The sequence below is a fragment of the Phalacrocorax carbo genome, chromosome 4 (assembly GCF_963921805.1).
Source record: "Phalacrocorax carbo chromosome 4, bPhaCar2.1, whole genome shotgun sequence".
Lineage (NCBI taxonomy): Eukaryota > Metazoa > Chordata > Aves > Suliformes > Phalacrocoracidae > Phalacrocorax > Phalacrocorax carbo.
The window spans coordinates 81120936-81141755 of NC_087516.1; the positions used below are offsets into that span (position 1 = coordinate 81120936).

At 43.5% G+C, this 20820-nt stretch overlaps 2 protein-coding genes across 2 annotated transcripts in view; one reads left to right on the forward strand and one right to left on the reverse strand.

Annotated features, from left to right (window-relative positions):
- The window catches only part of ALPK1 (alpha kinase 1), a 49059-nt gene extending 36214 nt beyond the window's left edge, over nt 1-12845 (reverse strand). Inside the window, exon 1 of the mRNA XM_064450635.1 lies at nt 12747-12845. The gene's annotated coding sequence lies outside the window, so the exon portion shown is untranslated. The remainder of the gene's footprint in view (nt 1-12746) is intronic.
- A 1153-nt stretch (nt 12846-13998) lies between these two features.
- Nucleotides 13999-18700, forward strand: TIFA (TRAF interacting protein with forkhead associated domain). Its single transcript, XM_064450641.1, has 2 exons — nt 13999-14210; nt 17427-18700. The coding sequence occupies exon 2, from the start codon at nt 17447-17449 to the stop codon at nt 18005-18007; it is 561 nt and encodes a 186-aa protein (XP_064306711.1). The 5' UTR covers nt 13999-14210; nt 17427-17446; the 3' UTR covers nt 18008-18700.
- The last annotated feature ends 2120 nt before the right edge of the window (nt 18701-20820 follow it).

The following is a 20820-nucleotide window of genomic DNA, read 5'->3' on the forward strand; positions in this document are numbered from 1 at the left end:
GTGATATATGAATGTCAGCATGTGAGAAATTTTTCTTCAAGTACATTTTTCCAAAGAACTGAATAAACAGCAAGGACACTTAGAGTAATAAATAACGATTTACAACAGCAGTGACACCACAGTGCTGGAACCATACAGAACAGCGCAATAAACCGTACATTAGTCCTCCGAAGGAAGATAGCCTTTTGAGACCCATCACTAGGGGCAATGACTCGCATCATAAAATCAGCTTAAAATGCACCAAAGAGCTTTAAACTCTAGCAGCATCCTTTACACAGATGCCGCTCCGTAAGTTGTGTTTTGTGACAGCTGTAGCATTGAATGACAGCTGGGACGTGAAAATAACCAAGCATGCAGCTTACGGACCCGGGGCAAATGCAGGACCTGAGACTAAAGCCAAACAGCAGAACCAGCAAAAACTTCTAGAGGCCTTTAGAACCCTCTCAGCGCTTACTAATTAGGTTTCTTAAAGTTCCATTAAATCCTAACAAACAGTACTTTAAGGAGACTACAGTTTTGAAGTGATAAGAATTGCAGCTTGATATGCTGCAAAACTGGACCAAAATGCTTCCTAAGGACACACTAACAAATGCTGTAGCTACCACTTTCAAAACACATAAAACCAATTTTGCATCAGATTTTTTTGGTGACAGGAAAGCTCCTTTACTCCAGCTTTGGGCAGAGTGTTTTTAAACGGCTGATGTAATTTGTAACATTTAAAACAGAAATGATGAAAAAAATCTGAGCCGTTCCTGGGTGGAGCCTGGATTAAAATAAATCCTTGCATCAAATATGATGGAAAAAATTACAAAGGTCTCAGGGAATGAGAAAGTATTTCTGCGATTGCCCTCTAATCGGAGCTGGGGTTCAGAACAAGAGGGAGGGAAGGATTGGCTGGGCTACAGTGAAATGATCTCTTTAATAAGAAATGGACCATACCGCGACATTTCAGAGCCCCTGGGCTAGAAGACCAAAAGATCTGTCAAGAGAAAGGAATTTTAAGTTCTCCTGTGGATAGAAGGAAGCCTGGGAGTCAATCTAGCTAGTTTAAGACCACAATTAGCTTTGGAGGCTTTAAGAAAAAGAAGATGTAATTGCCACATTCAAACTTCAAATACAGCAAGCATAACAAGCATTGGTTTCTCAGACAACATCATTTGGGAAATTTTCCCCAGCATTATGGTCCTGAAACACAAATTAGAGATCGCCAGACCTTTTCTCTCTGAAAATATATTATCCTAATTTTCACCGTATTCAGGCTACCCTCCAGATCCAGGGAGACTAATGAAGAGGAAGCAAAGACCTGATGAGTTCCATGTGGAGACTACATTTATGGATTAATCCCAACAGGGAGCAAATAAACCTTATTCCCAGAGCTCTCGGTTGGGACTCAACACAATCAATTGAAGAATGGATAGTTATTTATGACTGAGCCTGTTTTGACTTTCAAATAAACATTTTAATTATTTTAAGTGCTACACTGGAACTTAGAATCTGAGCCCTGTTTTCATTTCAATGCCTTGTTCTCCTCCCTCCTAATCCCAAACATATCATTATGATACCGCGCAAATGATACTGATTTTCATGCCTATAATGTTTGAAAGTGTTTGTCAAGGTAAAATCCACTGTCTGGACAAACTAGGGAACAGGTAAGAGGAAAAAGGAAGGAGGATGCCTTCGAGTGGAGCCAGTATAAATGAAAGGAACACCCTCAAACCATACTGGGCCTAAAGAAGCAGAGGTGCCCAGCTCTGAAACCCCCCCGCAATCTTGTTGGCACACCCTGATCCATCTTTGTGTGCTACTCTTCTCAGCCTGCCCTTACAAGCAATTTTAATAACCGAAGTACTTAAGAGTTTATTTTTTAACAGCTATCTTTCAACTCAATTATCTGCACCACTTGCACTTCTAGTTTTTCCCTCCGGTCTAATTCAACAGGCCTTCCCGTACACAAGGTGTGCCAACACCATGCGGTGGGGCCACCTTTTCCACACATGCTGGGGCAGGAATCCTTGCCTCCAACTCGGCGAAATCCACTTTCCAGTGCTGGATCTATTCTAGCTTCACCCCCTCCTGCAGCTGATCGAGTTATGGTCTCATCCTCACTCCATATTAGCAGATTTTGTCTCCCCTTGCTTTCTGTAGGGACACTTTAAAAATGGCAAAAGATTGTTCCTAGATGAGCGATTGAACATTGAGGCTGGTATTTTTTTTCCTTCAGCAGGTAACAGGGACCACGCACATCGTACAGCAGCCTCAGCTGCTCTCCCTCCTGCGGATTTGTGCACAAGCCTTCTGGAGTCCTTCTTATTACGTGTGTCAAAAATAAACAGGCTCAACTTTATTTTCAGATTTGGCAGCTTGAGGTAAAAATAAACAGGAAAGAAACATGCTTATGATAATTTCACAAAGGTTTCAGTGATCAAGTTAATATCTTTCACAGAACACAATTCACTTTCCTATTTCAATGCACACATGCTTGTGTTTTTCCAGAGCATTTACCTTTCTTTTCACTACGCGGAGGCTTTGCCACATGAAAGAAAAAATGGTTTTAAAAAAAAAAAATCGATTTGCTAGGGGCTTTATTTATTTAGTTAGTTTACTTCTCTAGCTTAAAGATTAGATGTTTTCTTTTGGTAAAGCTGGATATACCAACTGGCATTGGCTGTATTAAAATAAGGAAGAATCTCAATCAAAAAGCCTCTCCTAAGGCAAGCTTTCTTGTTAATATGCACCAACATGAAAGGCTTTCTTTTCATCCTATACAACTACAGTGTGTGTAAATTGCAGGGGGCTCATTGGCATAAATCTTGGCTGTGACCTCTGAGGTAAACTGGATTTACATTACTTTCTGACAAGAATTAAATGAAGGCCTTGTGGATATATGAACAGCCTTCTAGACTGCAACAGATGGGCATGAATGTGCTCCCTAGGCAAACTATCAGTGACATCTGTGTCCTCCAAATTCTGGTGGTCTCAGCCAATTAGCAGGCAAAGGGGGAAAAAAAAAGCCAGCCTCTGCACAGCTACCCCAGCCAGAGCTGAAGCAGAAGTGCTTCTGTTTAGAAATGGGATCAAGAACAGCCTCCAGCAGCAAGGTGGTGTTTAGCCGGCTGGGTATAATAAGGAGGTAACGTTACAGAAAAAGCTGAAGTAATTAGGTAGAACAGATATTAATATTAATACAGAACAAATCCCAGCCTCAGCGATGCCTGCATAAGGCTAGCATAATGGGCTACTGCAATGGATTTACACTGCTGCAGCTAAGAACAGAGTTTTGTCAGCCCTTAAAAGCAGAGGAGGGGTCAAAGCGAAGCCCAGTGCCCGACACAGCTACAGCAGGCATGGCAAAAGCCCAGCTCTTGATCCACTTTCAAACCTCCACCACAATCCGCTCTCCCTGCAGCAGTCTAAACCAAGCACCCGAAGAAAAACTCTGCCCGTGAAGACCTGCACTTAGGAATCAGAGTATCTCGAGTGGGAAGGGATCCGTAAGGATCACCAACTCCGAGGGTGCCCCCTTAGGTGGATGGGTCGGGTAAGCAACTTAACAGCTGCTGCACCTGCCTGCTCCAAAGCCAAGCTTAGTGCTTTGGGGAAGAGCATTTAAGTTGCAAGCAGATGAGGAAAAGAGCTTTGCTGGGTTTGTTTATTAGAATGAGGTTTGGTATTTCTTAGTGCAGCACAGCCACAAAGCAGAGCTTCAGTAAAGTTACTTCTATTAAAAAAATGAGAACTCCCGAGCTTGACTTCAAAGCCACCCTTAATCAGAGAAGATCGTTTGCCAGCATTTTAGTAGGAGCAGTCAGGGTGTAGGGTCTCAGGGGGGTGGGCAGGCAGGGGGGACCATCACCCACAGAAACCTGTATAAGCCAAAAGCACACAGCCACTGCCCACTGCACGGAGGTGGCAGGAGAGGGTACCAGGGAGCCAAAACCAACCACCCAAGTACACAGACTCCGGTTTGCTAAACGTTCGCCGCCCTAGAGCCATGTTTCCAGGCCATTCAGTTATGCCAGAGGAGCAACCCAGACAAATATAAAACATGCAATAAGCCATTCCTTACCAAACATTCTCTGACTCCCAGTTTTTAACCAAGCTTTACACCCAGCTGCGCATCCCTCCCACGACAGGAGCAGGGAGGACCTCTGGCTAAAACCAGATCCGCGATTGAGCCAGCGCTGGGTGCTGAACAAAAGCACCTGTTGTTTTGCCCTGGTCATGACTTTTCAGAGAGGCCATTTGGGCACTCTCCCCTCACCATTGGTATCTCATGTACTACTAGGGGATGCAAAAAAAAAAAGGGAATAATTGAGGGGCAGATCAATAAATTAAGAAGTTCTTAAAAAAAGAAAAAGACATAATGAATTTGGTACAGCACATATTTTTAGATCAAAGATGCCTTTGAAGTGACAAACCCTTAAACTACTGAAGCACTTCCTTTCTCTCCCAAACTACTTGTCGCCAAATAAAATGGAAGTTAAGGAAATTATCTGAAAATGGCCAAAAGAAGCCATCACCTAATGACAGCCTTGTCAAAATGACAATTGGGGAAATTGTTAGGAAGGGGAGGCCTGACAACTGGAGGAATAAGCTTGCTGTTTGCTCTAATCTGGTCAGGCAGGCCCCACACAATTCCAGTCAGCTTGCTGTGTGAAACAGCTAAGTCTTTGTCAATGAGAGCAGAGGCTGGAAAGACTTCTCTTTCATGAATATGTATCACCACCCTCCACGTCTACAGAAAAAAAAACCTTCCAGTCAGCAAAATGAAAAAACCCAACCCTATCCACCACCATAAAAAATAAATCCCAGAACAACAAAAACCTAAAACATGGAGCTGTGTGGAAAGAAAACACTACTAAGTAATGAAGTTTTGGAAGTTGAGCCAGAAAGGTCTTCTTCCCAAAGGATTTATTTGGACTTCTATTCCCCAGCAGACTGGGATGAGGCACTTCAAGTCATTACTTGTAAGTCCACAAAAGCAAAATGGCCCATTGGGATATATATTGTCTATCACTGTATTTTATACCTAGCATTTGTCTCTATGTGCTGCGTGGGCATCAAACCCCAGGCCATAAATATGCACCGCTGGGCTGGTAAGACAGAGCCTCACATGAATGCCAGCTTGCCTGCGTGAGGAAGAAAGCACCCATAGAGCTCTAAACGCTTCCATGTCAAACGTTTCAAGTCCAGGCACTGAGTCAGCTTAATATCAGGGTAACGAATTTCCTGTGATGCTTAAAAACGCGACATGAAAAATAAAGATGATTCTAGGTTTAATAATCTACACACAGCACGTTGATACAGTAAGAATGGGTTCCTTTACATGCAACAACACAAGCAAGGTTTTCAGAAGTGACCAGTGACTTCCCAGTGCTCCCACTAAAACAACTTTGAGTGATGCTCATGACCTTTTGCAAATAAAATCCTTCACGACATATCAGGTCAGACAGTTTGAATTGCAGATCACCTTAAAACTTGGGGGCTTTTTTTTACATATATACAATATTAAAACTTCAAGCATTCGGAAGACTAGCACGAAACTGAAATATGAGAGCCAAACCAAGCCTACTGGACCACCAGAGGGGCCGATGGACAGACAGAAGGTGCCTTAAAGAGATGAAACGCCTCAGAAACCAATGTCAGAAATACTGTCTCTCTGCAGGACCAATGCCAAAACTTGTAAGCGCAAACATGGTGTTTAAAGCAAAAGAAGGGCAGACAGGGAGAGAACGCAGGATCAAACAGAGCCTACACCTGTTGCAGAAATCCCAAATGATATTTTCAGATGTGGTGGATTTTGCCTCTATCAGAGGGCTATGACATCGTGAAAGCATTCAGTATTTGAGAAGTTACCCCCAAGTGTCTGTTGTTATCTTTTTACCTTGGCTTGCAAAACTGCAATCTATATCTTAATTTACCGTGGAGAGCTTGCGGTGATATTACAAACTTCAGTTTTTCTCCGAGTAACAAAAAATATGAAAGTCTGACTTCCAGCAGAGATATCAAGACACAATGCTCAATTTTGAGGTTTACAATATTATGTAATGTTTGCTGTAGACATTTCCATTTCATTAGCATATTCTACTTTACATGAAATCCAGCAATGAATGCTGTCCCTGATCTAAGGCTAATCCTCTTTAAAGAGCTACAGGCTATATTACATGTGGCCACAGCCACGGTTATGCCACAGCTGAATCACTTTGAAGCCTATTGAACAGTGTTCCCTTGTGAGACTATACACAGAGCCATAAACCAATGCTCCCCGTGCTGTGAAATCCTACTGTTTTCATCACCAGGAGTTTCTGTGAGGGACAGACCCTCCCTAGTCCCAAGCAAGGAGCTGCACAAGAGGGAAGAGGTACAACGCCAATTTACAGCCGGAGCCTCTGCGTCTCCAGTAATACAAATGCCTGTTTCTAAACATCATCAGACAGCAACTGCTGCCGGAACAATAAAAGGTAAAGATGAACCAGGCACCTGCTTCCTTGGGCAAATCCCCTCTCTCGCAGCCCAGCAAGGCTTCTGAAATACAGCAGGTTACAATGGCTCAAGCTGAAAGGTGACAGCCAGTATAACCTGGAGCGAGACAGAAGATGCCAAAGTGAGAACGCTTATTGAAACACGGTTCCCTCCTGTCTTCTCTTTCTGCCTCTGTTCCACCATAGATCCCTTTCCGTGGAAAGGCTCAGATTTATTTCAGCAAGGTTCACATTTATTTTAGGTCTCTATTTTGGTCACTTTTAGGATGCCAGGTAGAAAGCAAGAGCAATGCCAAACTGATTCACTAGAAACAACAATTAAAGCCTACATCTGAGGAAAACAGATAGCATTGTATTGTGCCAGTAAGCTCCACAACATAAAGATATCACAGGTAGAGTAGTTTGGGACGTGAGCATATATATCTTTAATGAAAAAATAAAAAAGGGTCATGTACCTACAAGGCAGGCTGCATCTCACAGCTGGGTGCCCTTAAATGCTACAAACTGAGATAATGGAAGAGTTTTTATTGCCACACAGCACAGAACACAGAATCTTTAACACCTTAACATCTATACAAATTCAAAGGGAGGGGAACCCCACTATATTCACTGGTCCTGCTAAGTATCAGCAAAAGACCGTTTATTTTACTGCTTATCTTTAACTCTTCAAAATAACTTTCTTTGTTCAGTTGCTGCTTTTGAAAGGAGCTGGAAAGGTTCGTTCTGTTCAGTCTGCATCGTACACATGAAGTTACTTGCATCTCAACTGTGTCAAGGCAGACAGAGCGAGCAGATTCAGTCTCTATGGCAAAATCTTGGTCCCATTGAAGGCAATGTTTAAGCTCCTTGCTGTCAAAACAGTATCTCATCCAAGCTGTTGATAATCCAACACATTTAGAAATGATACTATATACCCAGGAGACAACACCACATCATCCCTCATGTGGCAAAAGTAAGTAAGTACAGAGACGATGTTATGGAGCTGAAGTGGACCAAAATGTGCTGAAGTCGTGAAGCTTCTGCTTTCAGCCACAGCATTTCACTGGAGCCTGTACCAATTGTCACAGTTCTTACACTCCAATGGATTTGCTTCAGAGCAAGAGGAAACAGATTTTTTTTAAAACGCAGCAAACAGATTCTACCATTGTTAGAACCTTATCAATTCCCAATCCAGTATTTAAGAATACCTGTCACTAGCCAAACTATGCATTGTACTGCCTTCAATTACTGCTGGTATCTGGCCACTTTGAGAAAGTGCAGCTTCCTCATTTTAGCTCTCTGGAATAAGAAATAGCACAAAGCAGAGACCATCAATCTGAAACTGAGTGGTTATGACCTAGGGAGAACATACTTACCTCTACTGTAATCTTTGTAGGAAACCTGGAGTGTTATTCCAGTTCTTGGAAAGAACACTCTTGGTCTGTTAATGGTCACAGTTGATCAGTGAGATTACAAAGGCTGATAAACCCTCGCTCAGTGGTTGTAACACACCAGCTCAAGCCTTCTCTCGTTCAGATCTTCAGTGTGAGATTTGATGTGAAAGATAGAGCTTCCGCTTCCTGGCATGCCCCCGATTGCACAGAACTCCAGTCAAGGTGTCACGCTGCGTGCTGGGCTACCCAGGGCAACACAGACTTCTCTTAAGCAAGCCTTGATAAGGCCCAGTCTCAGATAGCTTGTGAATCTGACAAGGTCAAAAACTGAGATATCATGAAGGTATCATAGGTCATATTTGGAAGTTCACAGGGTATCTGTAGCAGGAAAAAGTCACACGCGAATTGCGTACTTCTTGGAAGCAATTACAGAAGGGAAAGCCTTACCTGTATGCCAGGTATTCTCTCTCTAGTTTGAGAGAAGTTCCACGAAATAACATATGTAGGGAGATATATGTGTCAGCTAGAACAGGAGTCGCATATAACTAGAGGACCGACACTTCAACTGGTAAATCACCCCCACGTACAAAGACAGGAATCTTTTTACATGAACTCAGGGCTACTGGTAAAAAGAATTCCCGTAGGGCTCACCAACAAAAACCCCACAGCTTTCTAACCATTATTAGAAAACACAAGAGAATTCAGCGAGCACAGTTACAATCAGCAGCTGCGCACTGACTGCTCATCTCCAACCTGTGCCTAAGCTGCACAATTTTTTCATTTTCAGCTCTACTGTAACTCATTAAGACACTCTTGAGAAATGTGATGCTCCAACATGCTTAAGACTCCAGGCTTTGTTCCAACTTCAAGAAAAAAACAACAGGAAAGAGCCAACAATTTTTCTTCTGTATCAGGGCTTAAAGATTATTTGCTTTTCATTTTAAGCAAGAAGCAAGCATCTGCTCTATGGCACTGAACCTCCCTTACTCTTCTTTTTCCACTTCTTGTCCCATGAAAGCTAGAATTACAGGCGCTTCTCTCCCACCAAGCTGCATGAACCTTCTTCAAAGGACACGACTGTCAATAAGAAGGGCTCCAAGTCACAAGGAACACCTCCACTTCTTTCCACAGTGTCCCTGCTGTGCTTTCTTTTCCCATCCCTGGATCTCTACTAGTTGTTTCTAGAGAGAGCAGCCATCCTTTCATAGAATAAGGAGGGAAATGCTGAGGACCCACTGCTGGGTCTTGCTGTGTGATGCCAGACAGATCAGTCTGTTCCACCTCCCAGTCTTTCCCGGTGTTTATTTCCTTGATGCCCCATGACTGCCTGGTTTCACTTGTCCTGTAAGTCACTCCACAGGTGTCTAGTCCCAAGCAGCAAAAGCAGACTGGGGATGAAGTGGAAATAAGGGATGGATGAAAAGGAGAGAATCCAGATGGAGGGAGAAAGGCCCCAGAGAAAAAACAAAGGGTGGAGGATGCTACAGAGGGGGTAGGAAAAACAGGAGAATGGCAAAAGGGAAGAACAGACAGCAAGGGGGCAGGAAGATGGAAGAGAAACTGAGATAGCAGACAGGCAAGAAAGCAGCAAAGGAGACAAGTCAGAGGGGTTCAGAAGGAGGACCAAGGGCAGACCGTGAAGTAGAAAGAAAATGAGAACTTGGAGAGTGGCATAAACAAAGTCCACCTTATAAGAAATAGTCTCTTCAGTAGTCCAAGTGAGCTTCCTCGTCAGTTTATTCAGGTCAGATAAGATGGGAAAATGGAAGAGTTGTTTTTCCTGAGTAAACAAGGAGCAACGTAAGATGTAAACACAAACAGAACTGTGCTCTCCCTTCTTCCTTTGACAGACCACCTCCCTGCTTCATACTGTGGAGCTGTTCTTGGCAGTGGGATCTAAAAGTTCAGTGAATGCACCTCCTTCCCATGCATCTCTCCTCCCTGTCACACAAGTTCCAGCTGAATATCTTGAGTTATCTTTGGAATACACATGCCTTTGAGATGGGTATATTTCTTTCCTGTTTGAACAGGAGACACTTGGTCGCTGTACAGTAATAACTCACTATAAAACTTAGCTATAAGTTGTTGCGTACTTTGTTACACCTTTCCCAAACCAACCCTTGGACATTACCACTGCCATTATTACCATTAACTTACAAGTACCACAACAGCTCTTGCAATATCAAAATGAAGTTTCAGACTTAAAAAAAGCAAGAATACCAAATAACCCCCATAAAATAAAAAAAAACCACCCCAAACAAACGGTGGCTTCCCATGTCTGGTCACACATTGCCACCTACTGGCTCCTGCCCCTGTACCCTCAACAGCACTAAGGTGCTTTGGATCAAGAAATGGGCTGTGAAGCAGAGAAGAGGAGCAGCAGGAGAACACCGCTTGGTACTTGAACCACAAAGGCACATTACAGGTGTAGGCAGTGAACATTATACCCTAGCATTGCATATGCACGAACACGCACGCCCACCAGCCTGGATTTTATGACTCTAAAGCAGGAATCAGCTCTCGCCAACCCCCTCCTCTGTGTCTGCGCATCCCTGAATGAGAGGATGATTTCAGGTCAGCCCCGTACCATGCAAAGAGGAAAGCAAGCCCCGAGACAGGTGAGGTGCAATGGCAGCGTGCCCCCTGCCAGCCAGCATGCCCAGGCCCACGTGACAGGCACCTGCCACAGCAATATGAGAGCCAGGCATTTAATGATGGGGAAAGTCAGCAAACAGGGCACACGTCCCTCAGGAGCCATGCTCACAGGGTCACACAAAAAAGGGGAACACATGGAGATGGCTGCATGGAGCAACTTCCTCGCCTATTGCACTCTTTGCAGGCTTTCTGGTAACCTTCTGCAGCACTTCATCTCTTCCACACCCATGACACGGAAACACTAACGCATTGCTTATGTCCCCTTGTGGCGAGAGGCCAACCCTGCAGAAAAACAGCACCTCTACATATTTGTCTTAAAACCAAACCCAACGCATTCAAATCCACTGCAATTATTTTTAAGGCGAAGTTTGAGGTAAGAGGTCTCGCAAGGTCACAGCATCTCCTTCAGTATTCACATGACGACACCACTGACAAACCACATCAGTGAATGGGAAAGCCAGTAACCAAAAGGGCCACCAGAAAACCACAGAAATCGCACTTGCACAACATTTACAAGTGCAGTCACCCTTTACACCTGCATCCATCCTGTCACACAGCTGGCAAACTGAAGCGCTCCATCAGCAGTCTTGATAGCCACATTGAAGATCTGGCCCGAGGAGGGAAGGACAGAACCGTGGTGAAATCTCAGCACCCCTAAAATCAGGCCAGACTTGCTACTGATCCAACAAGATACTTCCATCGTGTTAATTTAAATAGCAGAGAGAAGTAGGAAGTTTCAGACTGGTCTAGACTGGGCTCATATCTTGCCTCAAACGTCCACAGAAAAGCTTTTACGCAATAAGAGAGACAGAACTATAAAGGACATGATGCCTGAGTGTCAGAGAAATGTTATCACAGCGCTCCCAACTCGTGACTGGCCAGGCAGACCATTGCACAGCCATGCCAACTGCACCACGTGCCAGGGCGCTCAAAAAAAAAAAAACCTCAGGGATGTTCTGGTGAGGTTTCTTATGGTATGTTAAAACTCATGGAGGAAGTTAAGGAAGACAGGCTTCACACTGAGTCATTCAGAATGAATTAGCTGGAACATAGATACCCAAAACCAATCCTTCCACACTCACTAACCCACCAGAATACGCTTCCTATAGCTCTTCTGACCTACCATGAATTTCCCAAGAACAAGAAGAAACATTTGCCCTTGCTGACTCTCAGATTTTTAAAGCTGATCATGACTGAAAAAAATAAGAGTTGCTAGTATTTTTCCATTTCCCAGATTTGGCTACTTAGGCTCTGGAGTTAGCCAAAGCCTTATGAATCAGTTGTTAAACAACAATACACCACACCACAACCAAGCCAAAACCACCTCAGTCTTTCAGCCTTCACATTTATTAGCCCAGATACATCCAGGTAATTACACAGAGATGCCACACCAGGCATGCGTAAGCACGAAATATCCGTTCAAAGTAACAAGCCTGACTTTTCCTAGGCCTTCCTACTCTCTAGGGATTGGCAAGGCAACAAATAGAGGTGTCTGAAAACCAACCAGCTGAAAGGCAACTGGATAGGAGAGCACAGTTATGCTACACCTTTATTTTCATATCCCACACCATCTTCTGAATCCAGAGCAATGCCATGTGCCACTGGCTTTGCAGTCTGGCATGGGAATGCTCAACTTGCCATAAGCATGCTTATCTGCTGGATAACTCGAGGGATGCCAGAATAGATTAATGCTATGGAAAGGAAAACACATCTGGGAAAATCACAGCCTCTGAGGAGGAAGGGGTTATGCAGACAACACAAAACGGGACAGCAGCCCGAGATACTAGGTTAACATTGGCATCAGCTCCCCTGGCCCACGTCCCAGAGGCTTGCTCACCACGTGGTGCAGCTCAGCCCTACAAAGCTTCACACGCTTATCTGCAGTTTCGCTTTGGACCAAAGAAATGTCAATTAAAAAAAGACATTATTGTAATAATACAGGAATTAATTTTACTAAAGCACATAACCATTTTAGCAGAAAAAAAAGTCACTCAATAAACCCATAAACACACAGTACCCGAATATTTTTCCCATATGGGGCAAACCTGGAGTGGTTTTCCTGAAGCTGGCAACATTTCAGTTAGAAAGTTACAGAGAAGAGGAGCAGTAAACCCAGTTCCTGTCCTCTCCTGTTCGCAGTCACATAGAGCTATGTTTAAACAATAAACTAATAAGGAATATGTAGTTAATATGAGGTTACATAACCCTGGGAAAAAAAGAAAGGGTACGTACATACCTCAACAGGTACAAGCATCGAAATAATCCTATCAGAAAAGCTCTCTCGTGGTCCAGGAAGTAGGCTGTTTCCGGAACCAAAGGGCTGACAGGAATTACAACCATCAACAGATGCAATAAACAGAGTTGCACAACTCTGGCTTTTTTTCAGAGAGCAGCAAAGCGCTTTTGTGTGAGCGCACACGCCCAGCCCTGCCCGCTGCAGAAAAGGCATTCTGCTAAGGGAGAAACTTGGAAGAATCTATTTTCCTTCTCTGCTTTTCAGCGTGACTTCTTGCAAAACAGTCTAACCCCTTTTTTTTCTGATGGAAAGGGAGATGGGCATACGCAGCAGGCGTATTAGCCTATGTAGGATAGCTTTTATCTGTACAAGAACTACAAAGGAACTTATCAACCCACGAGTAATTTACTTGTTTGTTGAATAAATACAAGGAACCTGCAAATGAAAAATGGTTTAAAAGAACCAACACAGTATTTCACTGTCCATCTCAAAGCAATCAAACTACAGTAACTATCCAGGAACAACACCCTGCTAGTCACAACACAGCACAGGTAAGGGAGAAGACCAAGTATCTAGGATTCAGAACAAGATGAAAGCGGCTTTTTTTCTGCACTCTGCCCTCTTGTTCAGTAATTGGGAGTAATCTTGCTTTGTAAGAAAAATGAAGCAGCTGAGAGAGAGAGAATTGCTCATTTTTTCCTACCAGATGACTGGGCTGCCTCAGGAATTCTAATAAAACAGTTTCCAGCTCAGCTTAGATCAGTGGCCAAGGAAAGATCCTTTTTTTTTTCCCCCCCAAAGGCAGCACAATGAAGCTGAACCACTGTTTCTGAAAGCAAATAACCAAATACTTTAAAACACTCGATTTAAGAACATCACCACTCAACTGTTGTGCTTATAACAAGCTCCTTACTGAAGGGTTTTACTCTTCAAAGTGTTAATTTTGGACATGGAGCGGGTGAAACAAATTATTTTGCCTGAAACTTGAGCCTGCAAACTCTGGATCACATCCTTGACATCACTGTGACTATTGGTTTGAATAAGTTACTCAGGAGCGTGAGGTTTTTGGATGTCCACATAAAACCCCAGACAGAGCTGAGACTGATTTTTGTTTATTTTTCGGTTTATTTGCTATAATAAAAAGCGAACTCGGAATACTTTTTGGAAAAATAACGTTCAGCTCACCCCGCCAGGTCCGGAGGCAGCCCCAGCGCCTCCCGCCGCTTCCCGCCTCCCCTCAGGGCCAGCCCCCGCCCCGCTGGCGGGAGGGCGCTGCCCGCCGCGCCGCCGCCGCTTCCCGCCTCGACCCGCGGAGCTACCGGGAGTTGAGGAGCCATCGGAACCCTCGGAGACGACAGCCCGCTCTGCGCAGACCCTCCGGCAGGCGACTGAAGCCCGCTCCCCGCTCCCCTCAGGACGGAGGGCGGCCGGAGGCGGGCGTCGCTCCCGCCAGCCCGCCGACAGGTGAGGGGGAAGGCCGGGCTGAGGTGCGGGGTGAGGGGGCGCGGGCCGGCGGCTGCGGGCCGGCTCCCCTGGTGCGGCCAGAGGGGAGAGAGTAGGATTGCTTCGATTAAGCCCTGACAGAGGTGGCAGCTTCGGTGGCGAGCACTTTCACGAGGTCCTGCCCTCTATGCAGGTGAGCTGGGCTGTGCGCCCAGGGTGGGCGACAGCTCGGGCACATTCTCACATACCAGCAAAGATGATATTTGTAGGAAAAATGAGATTGCACTCCCAAGTTGGGACCTGTCAGAAGTACGTTTGCCTTGTAACGTGTACACACGCCAGCATGCGGGATGAAACTAGCTGGAAATGCAAGCTGTGGTCTGCCAGCCTCCTATGCCATCTCCTGTGGAGGGCGAAAGACAGGCTACTGCCCACAGTGGGGAGTTTGGAGGAGACAAAAAGGATAGCTCTCCTTGTGTAATGTACTCAAAAATTATATTCTGCAGTGCCCCGGGCTTAAAGTTAATGGTTATTTAAAAGGAAAGTTGAAGGACAAAACAGACGTTACTCTTCTTGATACCCAGGTTGAATGCTTAAGTTCTGTTTTGCAAAAGCAAAGCGGCAGAGCTCTCTGAGCAATAAGTTGTAGGTAAAGAGTTATAGCTCTTAAATACATGGTTAAACACTCAAGTAGGACCCCTATAGTCAGGCATCCTTGTTCTTAATGCTCTCATGTCATTCTCCCGTTTCTAAAGAGGACGATAGTGATACACGCTGAAGGAGGTGATGTTGGGAGAAGGGAAAGAAGTAAGATCACTATTTGTTTGACTCAAATTAAGGTGCAGACAACAGCAGTGCAATGGGTTACCTTACAGTTGCAGGGGAAATCTGGATTTAATTATAGAAAGTTTTCTTCTCCAGCTAGAGTTCTCTGAAATCTTATTCCTATCCAATACAATCTAGTAAATAGAAACGCCTTCAGTATTTACCTGAAAGTATGTTCAGTCCAACGTCGATAAAACTTTAACACAGAACTCGGCAACTGAGCTCGGGATGCCTGAGGTGGCACACAAGTAGATGATGACTAGGTAGCGCAGTCTGTGGGAGCTGCAGAGAAACACATTCAACAGGTGCTGCTGAAGCCATCAGTGGCAGTTCTTCCCCTTCCCTAATGAATAAACGTAAGCATTTGTAAAATTCAGAGACAGGTGAATAAAGACAACCTTTCGCATTGATCTGATACCTGTATATACTGCGGGTTTCTCAAAATACGCTTCTTTGTATTCTTGTGTTTTGCCTGTTCCTGCTGTATTTCAGAAACCAGTTAAGGAAGATAGTAAGGGAAACAGAACATGCTTTTAAGTTGGTATCAAATTCAGCCCAAGTCTCAAGACAAAAAAAAAAACCCCGTCTCTGTAGGCTGATCTCTGAACTAGGTGAAATGACTACATTTTCCCCTGTAACCAAAGCTGACCTCGTCTAATGTCTCACATCATCTTTACTGGTGCAAAACAGCCAAGGGCAGAACTAAGCAGAGAAAGAAACGACCTATCCTCCAGCTCAGTGGAGTTGAGGCATACCAGTAGGAGGAGGAATAGATACCGGTGCCACTGCAGCTTGTCTTACAGATGGCAAAGGAATAACCTGCCATCAGGGCATCTGTCTGTACTTCTGTCAGAAGCATAGGTGTTACTTCCTAGTTTATTTTAAAGCGAGCTCTGAGAGCTACTTGAAATTTTCTAATTCATGATTTAAGCTTGGTAGAAGCACTGTGATAGCCTACTTCAGTGAGCAAGCTGAGGTGCTTTACTACTGCATCAGAACTGTTGCTGTTACTGTCTTGAAGGTAAAAAAAGGAAGCCATTTTGAGGTTTCACACAGAAGGTGACACACTGATACACCACCATTCACTGTGCTTGGAGTTTATGTAAAGTAGTATAATTTAGCTTTAAAAAAAACACAAGTCAGACAACTGCAGTGATGATTCAGCTACCCATAAAAAAACAGATTAAATTCTAAGATGCTTCTCAGCATCACTCACTGATTAGATTTGGATAAGGAAGCTCAGGATCAGTATGTGACATGTCAGGAAGTTACTGCCATCTAGAAGGAGAAACATGACAAACACCTGCACTATACGAGTCCAATTAAATCATTGCTCACGTTTCTCTGAGCTGAGAACTCATTCTCTGGTTCCCCTAAGTACATAGCCTTTTCTTTCTTTAGACTAAATTTCAGTATAGGAAAATACAGGCCTTGCACACAGAGAGGACCAGATCACAGTGTTTCCTGAAGTGCCTCATGGATTTCATTTGGATGCACTACAGTTGCTCAGACTTTGGAACAGATTTTAGTTCATAAGCAAGCATCTCCGTGCTGCATGCGAGAAGCTGAAAAAAAGAACAAATCAAAAACACCAAAACCCCCAAACCCAAAACTTATTTGTTATTTTTAGTGCCCAGTTAAGTACTTCTGCAGCAGGTAGCTGGGATTTTCCAAGGGGCGACAGGGAAATAAAAAGGAAGAATTGTCACCAAGTCTAGTTATGTATGGCTGATATTGCAGCATTTGCATTCATTTTACATCCTGTCACATGAGTAACTCCTAAACACTATTTTGTTTCATACAAGAGGTAAATTCTGACTAAAGAGCCAAAAGAGTGCTTTATACAATTTGAAATATTACTGCCTAAAGTCAGGCTGCATTTTTAAAAGTAGTTTGTCTGATACCTTCTAGTCAAAAGGACTATACTGTAAAACAGAGCACACAGGCCCAGACAGTACTACTTAAAATGGAGTGTTAAGTCTGTAAACGTTACTGTCACCACAAACGGACATATTTCTTCCAAAGACAAATCTACCTGTGAGATCCTCATGAAGAACTAGTTGGCAGCAATTTTCAGTCATGGGTGTTTTTCAGAGTTCTGCAGTGGTACATAGCCATTGCAACAGATCGACTGCTGGGATGAGTTCAGCACAGAGCAGTCTGTCACTTCGCTGTGGTCACCGTACAAACCTTTGGCGCGGCAGTGGGGAATGATGGTTGTCACAGACTGGGTAGGCTCAACTCCCACTTCTTTGTCCTACTGGTTTCGTTACATTTACTGTCAGCCAATTTACTATACGTTATATACTAGTGTATGACGGCTGTATATGAAGTGTTTTCATGCCACACTGCAGCCGTTTTCTTTTTGGTACTACCATGGTTTCATGCTCTGATTTTACTTCTTTCTTGAAGTTCTGAGGACGCATTTCATCATGACCTCTTTTGAAGAAGCTGAAACTGAAGAAACAGTAACGTGTCTCCACATGACTTTTTATCATCCTTGCCGAGAGAAGATGATGTTTCGTTGCTTGAATTTCTGTAAGCGAGAACAGGTCAGGGCAGATGAAATGGCCAAGTTTGGCCGCGATTCTAATGTCTGCCGTTATAACTTAATGGATACTCGTGTTTCTCGGATTCAGTTTTCACTGCAGTTTTACAGAAAACTGAACAGCTCAGAATTCTGTTTTGAGATAAAGAACATGAGCAAGAAAACAAAACTGACCGTGGACCAAACAGAACTGGGTTACTTAAACAAAATTGACCTGCCATGGAAGTGCATAATTTGTTTTGGGGACTACCAGATTTTAGCAGAGGTTCAAGAAGGGGAGTCTGTGGATTATTTTGAGACTCACTTACACTTGGCTGAAGCACCAATCTTACAAGAAAGATGCCTGCCATCACTCCAACCTATACCTGAGAATAGCATTTCTTCTTCCTTATTTCCTTCCCAAGAAAAAAGCCCCATAGAGATTGATGAAAACGAGTCATGCTAGCCAGGAGGAGGTTGCATCAGAGTTTGATTATTTGAAACCTGCACAACTTCCAAAATTGAAGGCCGTCATCTCCGTCCACTGCTCTTGAGGGTTCTTGCTGCCACAGACTTCTTACCTGTTGTTTTCAGCACGGGCGTACCAGAACCCATTTTGTTCAACAGATTCCTGCAACTGTCTCCACCAGGGCATACGTGCTCTCTTATCGCCACTGTTTGCCACATAAAACGTGTGGGAGACCAAGGGGGCCGCTCAAATCCATTGCAGGAGATTCAGTTCAAGAACTGTGACCACATACCTTGAAGGTATATTTAACAGGCATTAATACAGAGCATGCAGAACAGCGTTTTAGCCCCAGCATTGGTTAGCTAAGTAGGGACGTTATGTCTCACTGCATTGGTGTGTTCTGCACTTTGTGCTTTGCTTTTGGCATGAAATTCCAAACAGTATTTTCAAGCCTAGGTTGTAACTTCCCAGATTTTGCAGCTTAGAAACACTTTGTCAGCATAGCTCTTTGAAGTTAATTTTTTAATTAACTGTGCAGCAAGTTTTTTCTTTTTTTTTTAAATGTATTAAAATACATTTTTTTTCACAAGTAACTACTTTTGCTTGTGAATGTAAATAAACATGCAGTGTCAGTGATCGTGGTATGTAAAAATCCACACAGATTTTGTAATAAAACCATTTGGCTCCCTAGTAGGGATTTCCTGTCTTCAACAACTACAATCTAAAAGCACTTACTGTGAATAGGATTATCCAGGTAAGAAGTTTTCACTGGCACTATTCTGGGCTTTCTGAAAGCGGCATTGCTCTGAAAGAAGAGTTGACTGAAGTACTTCCACAGCAAGTTTTCTACCTCTGCCCCCCAGGCCCAGCTCTATTACACTTTTGTTTTCATTTAAGTATTTCTCAGGTTGCTTCAGCTAAGTTTTTCTTTGCTAGGGGCTCAGCCTCTCACTGGCACTTAGTTTTTATCAAGTACTTTAGTTCGCTTGAAAGACACACTGGGAAGAATCAGAATTTGAACATACGTAGGAGTTACACGTCTTATCACCCCTAAACATTAGGAAGCGTTAGTCGTAATAACAAGAAAACCAGAACTATAGCTGAGGGGAGGACAGCCTAACTACACAATGTAACTGGAGATTAAGGCAAACAACCACAAGTGAGAGAAAGTCACAGGAGAGGCAATGAAACTCAAACGCAGGCTTACGTAGGATTTCAGTTGTCTATTCATCTCATCCTTGTCAAAAAATACCTTGTTCCCATGTTTTCTACTCTTTGAACCAGGCTCTGGAACTTACTTAACTTTTACAGTCTTTGACCTAGACGTGCAGTTCAGCTGCCACCTTGGCACAAACGCCTCTGTCGCACACCCAGTCCCTCGGATTAAGCGAACCAACCTGAGCAGGTATCACCCTGTCACCAGACACAGTGCTGCTGGTTGCAGATCTCCAGTAGTTGTTGGCTGCTCGGCTTGTACGTGCTTTTGATCTGAGTCTTTCTACTCTTTAATTAGACAGGGCAGCCAATACCTGCAAATGCAAGCTGTCTAGAGACAGCAAGATGCAAACAAACTGAAGCACACTCTTACATATAAAAGCTTTTAGATTAAATCAGCCTCCAATCGCACGGGATTTCTTACATTTGCTCATTTGGCTTGTGTGTGAGGGAGGAGAGAGCATTAGTTTTGCATTCCCAAACAGCTCTCTTCCTAGTAATGCTTTTAAATTACAGATAATGTGCAGCTTCGTGTTTTATACTGCTTTGGGCTTAAAACCCAGGTTAATACTACCACTAAGCAGTATCGTTACCCAATTTCTATTCGCTGGCCCTGTCACATAAGACATTAACCTATAGCACTGATCATATTAATTGCTTACACTTTCTGGGCTTTTATCTAAAGCCAAAGTGACACCCCCAGTCTCTAATTTTCAAGTGCCACATATTAACAGAAGCATCTACAAACAGTACTTGCCTGAGAAAAGTCTTCCGTCTGGTCTGCAGAGTTTGGAGTGCTGCCTCTCAGGAGATTTTCTGTTCGCTCTGTACAGAGGGGCTCTACAGATATCCAAAGATCTAGAGCAGAGCATTCTTTAGGCATATCTCCAGGAACCAGGAAAAAACCTTGGGAATGGAAGAAAAAAAAACCTCAGCAATTTAATAGTTTACAAACACTCAATTTCTACAACTGTATTTACCTGGGGTAAGCACCAACACCAAAGAACACGTTAAAAAAACAAATCCTCTTGTAGGAGGATCTTCTCACTGTGTTGATTTGACCAGCAGAAGTTGTTTTGACTGAAAGAGTGGTTTCAGTATAGGCATACCAAAACATACTTTGTTCTCCAGAAACAGGTTCTACTTCAGCCTCGCCAAGCCCTGAGGCTTCCATTAGTCAGATACTTAATTGTGAAAAATAATATGAACAGAAAAGCAGCTAACTCTTCTATTTTTTGCTTGGCTCAGCTATCTGAGTATTCAGTTACAGAATATTCAAAGACAATGCTGAAACACCAATTTCATGCTTAACCAATTAACTCTGAACAGACTGCCCAGATAGTCACATCAAATGATTTTGTACTCAACAACAGCTCAATTTCAGCATAGAAACATACGATCAGCAGATTAACAACTTCCTAGAGCCCTTTCCAGAATTAAAAATATAGTTTCCTATTAAAAACCCTATCTTTCCTGTATACAGGCACACTAAGTCAACTCAAACAGCAGACTAGCTCAGACATGAAGACAGGGAAGATGCTTGCATTACACAAGGAAGGTTATCTTACCTCTGAAGTACAGCTGCTCATTTCTGA

What these genes read in the sequence shown, in the direction of transcription:
- TIFA (XM_064450641.1), top strand. Translation starts at nt 17,447, where the DNA reads ATGACCTCTTTTGAAGAAGCTGAAACTGAAGAAACAGTAACGTGTCTC.